Here is a 13745-nt window from a genome sequence, read left to right as displayed (position 1 = left end):
CCTCTAACTCTATGTAAATCAACATCCCATTACGGTTGCACGTAAACGAACTTTCGGATGTCTGACCAACAGTTTTTCTGTTTTTAAACTCAAGTGTGACATTCTCACATGAAATTTTTCTTGTCTATTTTCGGTCGCTGGCGTTAATCTTTTTCCTTTACCGTCTTGTTTGAACCGCTCGGCGCAAGCATACACATACTACTCTGTCTTCTAAACTAAATGTACAACCTGCAAATTTCAAACACCGAATTTAACGACAAAAAACAATGAGGCTTTCGACAAGTTGCGTGGGTGTTACTGCGTATTCATATCCTTTCGTCCAAATTTTCCCAGTCCCTGTTGTTATTTCAAGTGTAGCGAAACTACAATACCACTGGTACGGTGGCCAAATACAACTGCACACGCCGCTTTTGAGACGAGAACACCACTTGTACACCCTTCACTGCACAACAAGCCACACCGAGCGCGCGGCTGATTCGCGGCATGAACATGTTTCTGAAACAACAAGCTGTAAGCAAACGGAAGGGCAGTCCCCAAGTGATAAACAATCAACCGAGCCTGGCACAGGATGCTACAATGGAGTAAGGAAGTAATGCCGCAACATAAAGTTGACTAAGCAAATCACAATGCCACACTTACAAGAAAAAATCGCTGCCACTGTGATTTTTAAACAGAAACTGTATTGTGGCCAAGTAAAGTGGTGTGCTGTTATGATAATTTTTTATTTGGTATTACAACATATATATATATTTATATATATATATATATACAACATTATCCAAAACAACAAAGAAAGAACTTAACGCTGACAACCCAAGGTTACAAGGCAGTTAACTGTTGCAGCGCTTGCAAGCCAATTAAAACAGCTCGTAAATTTACCTTGGGAAATGGTTGCGGTTCTTGAGAGTTGTCCGCCACTCACTGATCGCCACTTGACTTGTTATGCTTCATTGCACTTGTGCTTCATATAATGATCTTGGCCTAATTATGTGCTACGTCCTGTATTTAAAAAACACGAGATGAGAAAATAACAACAATTATGTATTTTTAAAGCAGCAAAATTTCTCAAACTTCAGTCACAGATATTGCCGGGTACTTTAGTGCCACTTCTCTTAATGTAAGTGAATAAATGAAACAAAAACATCGGAATCCCAATGGGTCACGAACAACAGGATTTTGCTTGGTAGTCGCGGTGCGCGAAAGCAAAAACATAAGGGCACTGTAACGTTCATACGAGTTTGTCCTTATGCATGCGTGACGCCGCAGGCACACACACTACCCGACATTAAATTGGTTCGAAGATGCTTGCCTCCCTGGAGAGTTTGTTGTGTCTGGAAGGTTGATTCGCGCAGACAAATATACCCTGACGCACGCAGTCGATCGCGCGCACACATACACACACGCTGTGACGTATGTTTGGTAAACGTTGATAGGTGAATGGTGCTTTACAAAAATAAACCAAAGTTTTTTATGGAATAAAACAGTTAGCTATGTTAATTTACACCAAGTTACTGTAGTTTACCCAACATTTACCAGTGACATATTACAATAAGTGTAGCCAAGCCCAAACCACAACAAATTTAAACAACATGCTACTGCAGCATCATTCGTACCCTGCACTACTGCGTACACAAACCCAGATCACCACAAATAATGTTTGGAGTAAATTGTTAAGATTACCACCTAATCACTTATAAAACTATTGTGAACATAAAGTTTTTTCTTCAAAAGAGTTGAGTTGATTGGGCAGTGATGAGATGCACCCACAAATATAAAGGATCAACCATATGAAACAAAAGCTGCTTAGGCTAACCATCAAGGAACAGCCAAGTGTCAAGTGGTCATGAGAGGCACAACAAAAAATAAAGCCCTGTATGCGTTTTAACGCAAATATTTTTTTTATGTAGCATGACTTTAATGAAAATCAAACTGTCTGGTAGATGAACTGACCTATCCTGGTTGGTATACTTTAAGAGGACTAACTTTTATTTTCTAAAATCCACAAGCTTTCGCCAAAACCTCGCACTTCATCAGGTGTAAAAAGATCCAGGATAATTCAGTTCATAGTCACAAGAATGATACGGTACATCTCATAATTTGTCTGGTAGGTGTACTACAAAAAATACCTAATAAAGTGAGTGCTGGGTACCATGCTACTGTGGAGTAATATAAAAAAAACTGTTCCTCTGCCAGTATAGGCTAATTGTAACAAGATTTTTTCTTTAAAGTCCCCAAAGCCTTGTTAAATTTACTGGTAAGGATACTATAACATATGTAAATTTTAACAGATAATATTTAATCACAAAAACAAGAGTATATTTCAATTGTTACCAGACCTGCTGAGCTACCGACAGCGGACCGTCACCACCACCAACATACAATGCAAACAACGCATTTAACTTGCAGATCTATTTATAAGTAAACGAAGACCACACTTACTGTCTTTTGAAAAGTTTTCAAAGTACATTACTTTATACCTGTTAAATGACCAAACACTGACAAAACCGACATGTATTTCGTTAAATCGCTTGAGAAAGAAGCATTAACTAGCAACCATGAAATTCCAAACCATCCGCCAGCGGCGCTGCAGTTGTACAAAGCTTTCTGTTTTTTATCGCTTGACCGCGGATCACAAAATTGTTCGAAATGATTTCTGAAAGTGGAACGAAGCTTTTTGTTCAAATCTTAATTTACATTTTAGGTTCGTATCTTTTTTCACCTTGTTGTAAATTGTATCGATTATGTGATGCATTATTATAAAAGCAGACATGATTTAATTTTAAAATTCCGGTTAACGTATCGGACACAGAGAAGAGCACAGTTCAAAAACATTGATAAGTCATCATCATTCACACCGAGCAGCAACTGAGGGGTAAAAGTGCGGGGGAACACGAAGTTGGACACTAAGCACATAGCAATTTCCAGTATCGTTTCACAAATTGACTATCAATAAAAATCCCATCCGGGGCATTTTTAAAACTCACATGTCCCAGATCAACGTAAAAACTAATGTCTTCTTGTTTTTAAACCTATCTAAACGCAGACCATACAATGACGTTCCTGAAAGGTAAATCGGCAGGGTACATAGGCGTATCCAGTGGGGCTTAGGGGCCCGGACGCCCCTTTTGTTAAATATTTTGGTCTGTTTTCATAGCTAAACAAACGCCACTGTATTTTTTGTCAAAATTCCCGCGAAAACCCGAAACTTTCTTTGACGTTAGCCTAAAAACCGCACCGTGCTTGCATTCGCAATTGTTTCCAAACAGGGAGCATTGTTACCGAACACTTTAGGCATTGTTACCAAACATGTTGCATTGTTATGAATGTTGCATTGTTATGAAACAAGTGTCATTTTTCGTCAGTCGAAGGACGAAATGTTGTTTTTAGTGGTCTCGTCTCGTTGTTGCAATATAGCAAGCGGTTTTCTTGTGTGTGAAGTCAATTAGTTTAGTTGTTAAACACTTAACGCATGTTGAAAAAAAATGTTAGCGCTCGCAAAGGTGCAAAGAGGAATATAAGTCCACCGCATGAAAAATAGTTTTTATTTGTATGTTTTCTTAATAACGTAAGCCCACATTTGATCCCTTTTGGTCACAAATATATTCAAGCCATTCTTTTAAAGTAGTAGTAATAAAACTACGGCACAAACACCACCGCAAAAACTCTCATCTAGTATTCCATAGCGTTACGTAATTGCGCAAGCCAGGAAAAGCCACCGTTTATGTGACGATTCGCGCCAACACTGATACGTATTCGTATTATGCATTGCTCGACCACAATTAACCTAAGTTTACAGCGAAAATCCGGGTAATTTAAAAAAAATTTTCCCCTCCTTTTTAAAAAATCCTGGATTCGCCTGTGGCAGAATATATTTTGGGAGACCGGAAGTATAAACCCCGACCACACGACGAAACACAAAAATATGGTCGTACTGCTGACCGTTGGTCAGATCATCAGAAGATACAATCAACCAACAATTACTACATTTTGATTAACTGTAGCTGATATATAACCTTACACAAACAAATTGAAAATCTTTGGTGTTTATAAACATAATTATAGCCAAAAGAATCTATTTTAGATCTCGTTAGGAGTTTGGTTCAGAATTGATTTGCCTATTCTTAGGAAAAAGCTTTTCATAGTTTGTATATGGAAGGACCGACCGATTAACTGAAACATTTCCACTCTGGATTGATATAAAACTGGTGTTTAAAGATTGGTTGCATTGTTTGTTTCGTTGCTCATTTTATTGCCAATATATGCAGTTTTCATTCTACATCATGCCTGTGCCGCCGTTTTCAATGCTTTTCAACAGAATAAGAACTATTTGACCCATTTCCACGATGAGCCTCATATAAACTTAAAACAGGGTACGATTAATCCTAGCAATGTACTTTTAGGAGGGATATTGACTCGTAAAGCGCGCTATTTGTAGTCAATGATATGATACTTTCGCTTGACAAGAGGGCACGGTTTGCCTGCCTCGGTCCACCGCAAGGGCCGGGGTAGGGCATTCTATTTTATGCTCTATTGGTTGCCACGTAACCTGCTTATGTGAAAAGGATTGAAGTTAACATTACCTGTCTTGTGTCTTCATACTGACACATGGTAAGAATAAAAATGTATGTACAAATTGGAAGATTGATTAGTTCCAAACCAGAAGAAAGGAGATTGCCAAATTCTAGCCTCAAGGCTCTAGGCCTTTTATGGGTTAAGGACCATAAACTCTAAAGTGAGAACCAACTCTATGCCTAAACTATAAACGCTATACCTATTACGGCATACGTTGCATCTTGACTATCTTTCCATGAGCGCCCAGAATTTCATTACGTTCGCTTTGTTTAGAGCACGGAAAAGTTTAGCTCAATTATCTCCTAACTTTTGTAATTTAATCTTACTTTATGGCAAACACGATAAATAAATAAATGAGCGAACAAAAGTAAAACAAGAAACAAAGAAACATTGCCAATCGTACAGGCAGCATCATACACACAAAGTCTCTGTTTCAAATGAAATTATGTTTTTCATCTACCATGATACCAAGTCCCACAAGAAGGTGGTAGGTACAGTGCACCATGTCACGTATAAGTCTCAGGGGTCAGAAAAATGAAAAAAACGGCCCCGACGTTTGCTCTGAAGCGAAGCTACCTGAAACTTTGAACCCCGTTGCGACTGCTAATACCAAGTTCGCTTTTGACGAATTTTACTTGATGGAAATGGGCTATATATCAAAGCGCTAAAACAGTCATAATTTTCGGTATTTGGCACCGTTAATTTTAAGCGACTCCACAGTGACAAAATATACCAAAATTATTGTATAGGCACATTATCTTTATATTTGTCAGACACGTGCTTTGTTGGTTAGTTCCGTTTTTGTGTTGTATTATTGCTGGGCGCAATAAACGATGACACGTAGTCATCTTTTACGCATTGGTGCTGTCAGCTTTCGTGGTCACGTGCTGTATCCTCCATTGTAGATTGTTCACGTTTTTGTTTTGTTGCGCTGCATATGTTGTGTTGTTGAAAGCCTATCTAAAGGTTTTTTTTTTATTTATGATGTGAAACGCAAAGTGTTATGTGGAACAATATTTCAAATCCTTTTTATAACAGTTGTCTTTTTATTGTAAACATTTTGTGCCTTTATCTTGTTAGTAAGCGAACGTGTCACCGTAAGGTTGGGATGTACTGTTAACTTTTTTTTTATCCCTATGCCTGTTCCTCATACCAGTGTGATTTTTTTAGCCAATTCTGTTCCAACAACCAGTGTACAATTCAGTATTTTTATATGTATTTGTGTTGACAGGTTTGCAACAATAATTACCAAAATGAAATTGGTTTTGTGTCTTTTGACACTGGTAGCTCTAATTTCCAAGTCAAAGCAAAGTGCTCCAGAACAAGGAATATGGCATGTTGTCCTCGATTCTGCAAATAGCAATGCACTAGTCAGTAAAACTCTCTACAACGAGTCCACCATTTCCATAACTTTAGTTTCCACCTGCAAAGGAGATTTCACTTTCTCTTGGTACATACGGGGTACAACATGTCTTGGATTGCCAAGGTACCAAGCTAATGTGGTTCAATTACACCCAGACATTAGACTGAATGATGATGAAGTAGCAGAATATGTTAGTAACAGTCCGGTTGAATTAGCGTGTATGGAACAACCTGCTCTCAGTGCAAACAATGAGTGGAAACCAGTTACACCACCAAAGAAAAACAATGATACCACTGCAAATAGCAGGTCTGTCAGAGATAATACTGATTCTACAAACCCTGCTCCTACCGCTAAACTTCCAACCACAGTAAAATCTTCTGATAATGGTGTCAAAGTTCATGATGTAGCTAAGACACCTATGCAAGGAGAATTTACTGTTGTAGTATGGATAACTGATATGGATGTTAAGGGAAACGTGTCCGTTGATATAAAAATGAAAACACCGTTAGGATATCTGTCAGCTCATGAATATCCACTGCTCACATTTTATTTAATTATGTGTATTGTTTATGTACTTTTTGCAGTGGCATGGTTTGTTATGTCAGCATGCAACTACAGGGACTTACTTAGAGTTCAGTTCTGGATCGGAGGTGTCATACTACTGGGCATGATCGAAAATGCTGTCTTCTACTCAGAGTATCAAAATGTCAATTCTACTGGTATCTCGGTATTAGGTGCAACAAAATTTGCAGAAATAGTTTCTGCATTGAAGAGGTCTGTTGCCAGAATGCTCGTAATTATAGTAAGTCTTGGGTTTGGCATTGTCAAACCAAGACTGGGACCAATGCTGCACCGTGTCATTGGAGTGGGCATATTGTACTTTGTACTTGCTGTTGTGGAGGCAATGATTAGAAATGATGCTGCTCTACATGACTCTGAAAAAAACAAATCAATAATGTTTGCATTTCTACCTTTAGCTATCCTGGATTCAATTATTTGCTGGTGGATCTTTGTAAGTTTGCTGCAAACCATGAAAACCCTTCGACTTCGCAGAAATACTACCAAGCTTTCACTCTACAGGCATTTCTCCAATCTTATTATATTTTGTGTGTTAGCCTCAGTTGTCATGATTCTGTGGTCAATAAGACTTCACAACAATGAATGTGTTAGTGATTGGTCTGAACTATGGATGGACACTGCTTTTTGGCCTATTCTTTTTTCTGTTATACTTCTTGTGATTATGATCCTTTGGAGACCTACTGCTAACAATCAGCGCTATGCATATTCTCCAATGATTGATGGCAATGATAGTGATCTGGACGAAATGGAGGAGTCAATGTTGGGAAGTGGAGCTACAGAGGGAATGAAAATGCGTGGTCCCAAAAAGATCGATCATGATAAAGATGCAAACAAAACAGAGGAAGATTTAAAATGGATCGAGGAGAACATTCCTCAAACTATTGCTGATGCAGCACTCCCAGCATTGCTTGACTCTGATGAAGAAGTTTTGACCACAAAGTATGAAATGAGTAAAATGGAATGATTGAAATCGTGGCTTGCCTGTTTTTGGTACTGGCCGGTTACAAAGATTTCATGAAACATAATCCATGTGACAACAAGGAAGTGTGACTTCTTGATTGTGTTTATGTTGTTGTTGGTTCTGTTATGTTTAGAAGCAGATTGAACATGTTCAATGGAATTTTGTTAATAGTAAGTTCGTAGCATTCTGGTAATACAGTTTAAAAGTGCAGCTTTAACAAAACCTACAGCTTGTTTATTTTGTTATGCTTTGACACAACTGTTTGCTAAACAAAGTAAAGTTTAATGTTTGACATCCTTATAATTAGAGAAAAAAAGCTCTTCATTCATCAAAGTTTATGTTATTCTAAACAATGTTCCAAATATTGTTACTACATTGCACATGTATTGGTTTTACCAACTTGCTAATCAGTTTACCAATATCGCCTTACTGTTTTGAAAATGTATTCAAAGATTTATGTACTATAAAATCTTGAGTGATCATTGTTATTGATGACATAGCATTACAATATTACTACCGAAATACACGTCTATATATATGTGATATGTATACAACAAGATAGTTCTAAATGCTGTGCTTTAGTACAAAAAAGTGTACCATTACTAATTGTGATACTTCAGTAAATTGAGTGAAAACTCCAAGCCAAACCAAGAAAGCATTTTTTTACAATTCCTATGGTTTATTGATATAATATGCAATTAATGTTGAAAGTAATAAGTGACTAATATTTTGCAGTTGGTAAATTTGATTAAAAATGCCAATTATTTGTTTGGTATAATGAAGAACTGCCATTATTAGGGTAGAGAAATGGATACACATACAATATATACATGAGATAAAGAAGAAATCAAAACCTCTGTAGCCAGCTACAGCAGTTTTTCAGACTTTTCAATGACTAGTTGTGGTTATTTTCACTTGCAAACATTAACCAATACATTACAGAAACAGTTCTTTGTATGTTCTGATGGCGGTGGCCACAATATTTTCTGGAAGGTTAGCAAATCCCCTTATCGAAATGGTGAAATTAGGAGATCCAAATATTGACAGGCGAACATGAAATGTGTTTTCATCCTATAATGAACACAAAAAACAATTATTTAACTTATATTTTATTAGTGTGTTGAGTCTATGGTAAATATACCTGACTGGTATTTGTGATCGATGATATAGTAATTGAAACATCATCACCGATGTCAGCAAACCATACATGCATATCAACTTGTTTTTTTATGTCATTAACTATTTTATGAATGGACGAACGAATCTTGGCTAAAATGTTGCGAAAGGTTTTTCCTTCCACCATTATTCTGCTGCAAGCTACAAATGATTGTGGATAAAAATCAGTAATACATCTGCTTGGTACTTCAGTGGTTCATGTACTCTAACCGTGTTCCATGTTGGTAAGGCAGTGCTGTCTTCTTGAAATTAGGTCAGTGCAGTTTTCCATAACTTGATGTACATTACAAATCTCTGCAGGCATAGAGACCCTAAATTTTTAGAAAAACATAGTTGGAATCCAATTTTAATAAATTTGAATGTGTGCTCACCTAGCCTGTCTTTTTGTTCTTCTGGATTGTGTTCTTGTTTGGCCAAAGGGATAACTAAACAAGAAAAACACATGATAAAGCCTAGATTTGTCACCTACATTGGCACATGGATACATCCATAAATCAGTAAATTTACTTTAAATAAAATAATATCACACACTATTTTAAACTGAAGTATTGTGATTATGAAGGCCAAATAAATAATTTGTTGAATCAGAAACCTGTGTGTCCAATGTCTGGAAGAGTAAGTCCGGGGCCCATACCTGGTTCTGGTCCTGAAAAGTAAATAAAGCTTCACATTCTAACTTCTACATGTGTTTCCTAATTAGTAAATGTTATGATCAATGAGCAAATGAGCTTGCAAACAATTGCCTTATGTGTCTCAAATATGGCAATATTACAAAGAAATTACCAAGTTCTTGAAGAATCTGGATTGTAAACATTTGCATGTCTATTGCCTGTAGTGTAAAAATTGTGCAATGTTGGAAAGTTTCTGCAACAGTAAAAATATTAGGAAAATCTACACAGCAATTTTGGACAAGGCATTACATGGCAGGCAAAATTGGCTGGGGTTGGTAAGTTTCATGTACTTGCACAACAGATGGAGCGAATACTGGCCTGAAAAAAGTTTTTAAAAATTTATTTTGACAGTTGAAATAAAATTTGGTACTTACAACTGATAGTTCATTGAAGGAAGAGGCTGTTGCTGTCTGGACAATATATTATTCTAAAAAAGAAAAAAAAAATATTTGTATGTGAAATACATCACAAAGCAGGAATGATGTCAAATCGGGCATTTATTATACTTCTTTTCTGAAATGACTACCAGAAGCATGATTTAAAGTTACCTCTAACATATTTTGTGTGAGGAATTGTTACAGAAAATGGGAGGATTTTTTTCACACCTTGACTTCTCTCCAGTGCCGAAGTTTTTCCTCCAGATCTTTAATAATATTGTTAACTGAAGTCAGTTGCTTCAGAAAGTTTGAGGTTCTTAAATAGTTGTTGTATTCTTCTTGATTATGAAATTCATGAGTTCCAGTTTCGTCCGTTACTACTCCATGAAACTAGAGTTTAACATTTTTGTGTTGTCAGTAAAAACATAGTGACATCATAATGTTAGACAACCTGTGAAGTGTGGTTCATAGGCATCCAGGGGTTTGTGTTATATATGTTAGTTGGGGGATTGAAGTGAAACCTGAAATGTGAAACAAGAAACACAAAATTAAAAAAAAAAATGTTTCCAGCATTGAGCATGAAGGGTTTCTTTTTTATCTTATGTATTTCTTACCTTGGAAGTTGAAGTGGTGTGTTCTGGTAAATCCTACCTCTGTTATTTGTCTGTCATAAAAAAGGATTTGAAAAGTATCAAACCAATTGTGTTGAAAATAGCATATTCTGCCTTAAAATAAAGGTTTCTCGTTTCTAAGCACAATAACATTGCATTGTTTCAGCAAGGTTATGCATTGTTTGTGAGATGTTTTACTTACTATTGGACAGAATTATTTTACATTTGAAGTGTATTGCATTTTTTCTACACAAAAGTAACAAACAACTAGCAAAATTACCACAGTAGGAATGTGGATTTGGGGTAGCGAAGGATTTCCAATTGAAATAACATTGGCAGGAAGACTGCCTTCAACTTGTGTTTTTTCTTTGCTGTCTTCCCAAGAACTACGATTGGAAAATATTTTTGTACCATTTCCAATGTTAACTGTCGCTGAGAACTGTGTAAATCGTATAGACAAAAAACATCAACAAAACTGCAATGATAAAGTTGTCCACAAAAGTACCTTTTCCACTGTTGTATTGTGAGAAGAGTTACCAACAGCTTCCTTCCATGTCCTAATTTTCACATGTGCGCTTTGTATTGATCCTGTTGGTCTTGGCGTATGTCTGTAATTTTAAACTTAATTACCTTACTTAAAGTCAAGTCACCGAACAAAAACCTTAATATAATGTTTTTGTTGCTGCCAGGCATATTGTAACTTAATGCGGAACGTTTTTGTCGCTCTCTGTAACCTGGTGCAAGTACTCTGTTAAATAAAAATAATCATATATTTAAGCAATTACTCATCAAATAAACACCCTACATACATGAAATCTATATCTCCAAATTTGGACATGTGAGGTTATTCCCTTCAAATTTTTTTGCAATGTTTCATTTTGTATTTATTATGTACTTCACGTAAGATATTATCTAACGCAGTTAATTAATTTAAAAATGTTTTACAAATTAAAAAAACAATTGATTTTTGATTGCAATAATTTGTTTTAATTTTTACAAATATTAATTTGCAATGAACTATGTTACCTGTGCGATTTCTTTTGCAGCCCAACAAGTTTACTTCCAATTTTTTCCTAAAAAACAATGCTATGAAGAGTTTCAATCTTACAAAATAATATCTCCTGTTTCTATCTTTAACAGTGATACTTAACCAAAGTTGCAAGTAAAAAAAAGTTTCTTCTGATAGAACCCCAAAATTTCTATCCAACACAAAGTTTCACAATAAAGTGCTACAAACATTTTTTCTGAGTTATTGTAGTTTGTTGTTTCACTTTAAGGTTTGTTTTAAACAATTTATGTCATTATTATGTGGCACCTTAAAACTTGAGGTTTCTGGCTCATATACTACAAAAAGTTGCGAACCACTAATATAGAAAGTCATGCATTGGCGGTAATGATAAATAATTTTTAAGGGATTTGACTATACGTTAACCTGCATGGTACACAGAAAAACAGTTTTCAGGTAGAATACATGACAAGTTTAATCACCCCTTGTCGACTTTCTAGTTTGCTGTACTTTGCATCAATTGTTTTTGAGCAAATTAACATACCTTGGTAACTTTCCACAGTTGTAAGAGTTGAGAAAAAAGGTCGATTTTTTCATTTGTTTTTTTTCTAAAAAGTTTAAACAGTATTTTTATTGTAAAATTGCCCAAATAACAACTCAGCAAGAAGTGTTACTTTAGTTTAGGCTATCTGCTGACATAAAACAAAAAATACATTAAAATACAAATACACAATGCAATACAGAATGTTTTTTTGATACTTACAATTTATACTGTGCAATTGATCTTTCAAATACAGCTCTTGCTGCAGTGCCCCTTCTCAAAAAACCCAGTGCATTCTGAACAATCACACTTATTTTAATTAATACAATTTTTAAATAAGTGTTTATTGCTAATATTATTCAGACACCTGAAGCTGTGCCATGGCATGATTTTGTTTTTCACTGAGTACAGGAAGTTTCATTTTAGGACGTCTCATGTTGGCCTGTGAAACACATTATTGCAAAAATGTAAATGAGTTACAACAAAAATATGTTCTGGTCTTACATCAGGGGAAGTGTCCTCAGATATGTTTCGCTTAGGGATAAGGTAATACCTTGTATTTCTTTTGCTTCTTTGTGGAGAGCCTTGAATTCTCCGGTACAAGCCACTAATATTGTTAATGTAAATATTACAAAAACATGACTTAATTTAGAATGTAGCTGGTTCTCCTACCTTGACTTGCCATTTTGGCTCCCAAAGCCAGCAATCTTCACACAAGAAAATTAAACTAGTTTAAAAGCAAAATGTATTTTGTTTTTTTTTACCTGTGTTGATTCTCCAAGTGAAACTAGTATAGTATCAATATTTTGCAATTGGTGATTTAGTTTTGTCAAAATTTTTTCCACTTGCCGACTTGTTTTCTTTGAGACAATAATCAAAAATTTTATATCATGCACTTCAAAATTTAAAAAGAAAGGTCACCAATGTTGTGTTTTCAGAAGAGTTTAAATGTGTAAACAATTTGTGCTCATCAACACGCAGTTGAAAAGGATGAAAAAAAATTGGGGCAGTATTTCTGTTTATCTGTTCTTCAATCATCAGTTGTATTCTGCAATGAAAATTTTATATAAAATAATGTAGTGAAAAGGAAACTTTTTGTCATTACTCTGATTCTGTTAAGTCCTTGCATTGATTATGTGCTACTGCAGAGCAAATCTCCTCAAATTCATTATAACACAGCTGCCACATTTCATCCATAGTTTGGTTGCACTTTTGGTAGATATTGGTGTACAGCTTGTTTATGTCATTAAGGCCCAAAAACATAACAGTTCCATTTCCTATATTAGAAGTTTCAGAAAAATATAACCAGTCAAGCAGGATGAATTTTCCCAAATACCTGTGTTCTGCAAGTTTTCAGCTAGGTGCATGGTCACATTTTTTACATTCTGCAGGTCATTTATCACTCTGGTAAGTTCAGACTGAAACACATCTTGTACAGCTTCATTTATGTTTCGTTGAACGAATACCCAATCTTCAGGACTGACATGCTGTACCACTGGTAATGGGGCTTTCACATTTTTGATAACTAGTGCCAAAATTATTGCTTTGACTATCATCCTCAATTAAATGCTAGATAATTGTTGTCTGCAAATCTAAAACATCACACAAATAGTGTCTAAACTTATTATTTTTTGCAAGTTACTTGCTTTTTCTGCCTTTAGTTTACTACCTTGCTGCTTAGTTCTGGTCTTCCACCACTGCGGAACTTTCTGGGTCATGCAAATGAAAGCTGTTGCAACAGTGGTAAACATGTGGGAAAAGGTTTTCATTGCAGGAAATCATTGGTGCAATTCACCTGATATTGAGTTAAACTCTTTTTAACTTTTGATAACTAGTGCCAAAATTATTGCTTTGACTATCATCCTCAATTAAATGCTAGATAATTGTT

The 13745-nt window shown here is 35.7% G+C and overlaps 2 protein-coding genes across 3 annotated transcripts; one reads left to right on the top strand and one right to left on the bottom strand.

Moving 5' to 3' along the window:
- Positions 1 to 5807: 5807 nt before the first annotated feature.
- LOC145914257 (transmembrane protein 87A-like) lies at positions 5808 to 7995 on the top strand. Its single transcript, XM_083002060.1, has 2 exons — positions 5808 to 6758; positions 7209 to 7995. The coding sequence occupies exons 1-2, from the start codon at positions 5826 to 5828 to the stop codon at positions 7476 to 7478; spliced, it is 1203 nt and encodes a 400-aa protein (XP_082858186.1). The 5' UTR covers positions 5808 to 5825; the 3' UTR covers positions 7479 to 7995.
- A 385-nt stretch (positions 7996 to 8380) lies between these two features.
- On the bottom strand, positions 8381 to 13571 carry LOC145914256 (uncharacterized). 2 transcript variants are annotated; one of them, XM_083002058.1, is made up of 24 exons: positions 13194 to 13571; positions 12963 to 13134; positions 12779 to 12905; positions 12622 to 12717; positions 12530 to 12564; positions 12362 to 12464; positions 12225 to 12299; positions 12080 to 12153; positions 11861 to 11924; positions 11337 to 11383; positions 10972 to 11058; positions 10816 to 10918; positions 10591 to 10749; positions 10314 to 10363; positions 10151 to 10220; positions 9928 to 10089; positions 9697 to 9749; positions 9572 to 9640; positions 9435 to 9515; positions 9244 to 9297; positions 9023 to 9076; positions 8862 to 8962; positions 8617 to 8792; positions 8381 to 8546 (listed from the first exon to the last, which is right to left on the bottom strand). In XM_083002058.1, the coding sequence occupies exons 1-24, from the start codon at positions 13411 to 13413 to the stop codon at positions 8412 to 8414; spliced, it is 2367 nt and encodes a 788-aa protein (XP_082858184.1). In that variant the 5' UTR covers positions 13414 to 13571; the 3' UTR covers positions 8381 to 8411. The 2 variants fall into 2 exon arrangements, with proteins under 2 accessions (XP_082858184.1, XP_082858185.1); XM_083002059.1 differs by lacking the exon at positions 10972 to 11058.
- Positions 13572 to 13745: the final 174 nt, after the last annotated feature.

Source organism: Ascidia mentula, chromosome 9 (genome assembly GCF_947561715.1).
Source record: "Ascidia mentula chromosome 9, kaAscMent1.1, whole genome shotgun sequence".
Classification (NCBI taxonomy): Eukaryota; Metazoa; Chordata; class Ascidiacea; order Phlebobranchia; family Ascidiidae; genus Ascidia; species Ascidia mentula.
The sequence above is the reverse complement of the archived record's forward strand: the minus strand, read 5'-3'. Positions and strand labels throughout refer to the sequence as shown.

Excerpts from the sequence above, each read along its gene's own strand:
- LOC145914257 (XM_083002060.1), top strand. The coding sequence starts at position 5,826 with ATGAAATTGGTTTTGTGTCTTTTGACACTGGTAGCTCTAATTTCCAAG. Across the intron at positions 6,759-7,208 it reads TAAGTCTTGGGTTTGGCATT|CGCTATGCATATTCTCCAAT; the intron begins GTCAAACCAAGA and ends GCTAACAATCAG.
- LOC145914256 (XM_083002058.1), bottom strand. The coding sequence starts at position 13,413 with ATGATAGTCAAAGCAATAATTTTGGCACTAGTTATCAAAAATGTGAAA. Across the intron at positions 8,963-9,022 it reads AGAACAAAAAGACAGGCTAG|GGTCTCTATGCCTGCAGAGA; the intron begins GTGAGCACACAT and ends CTAAAAATTTAG. Across the intron at positions 8,793-8,861 it reads CCTTACCAACATGGAACACG|CTTGCAGCAGAATAATGGTG; the intron begins GTTAGAGTACAT and ends AATCATTTGTAG.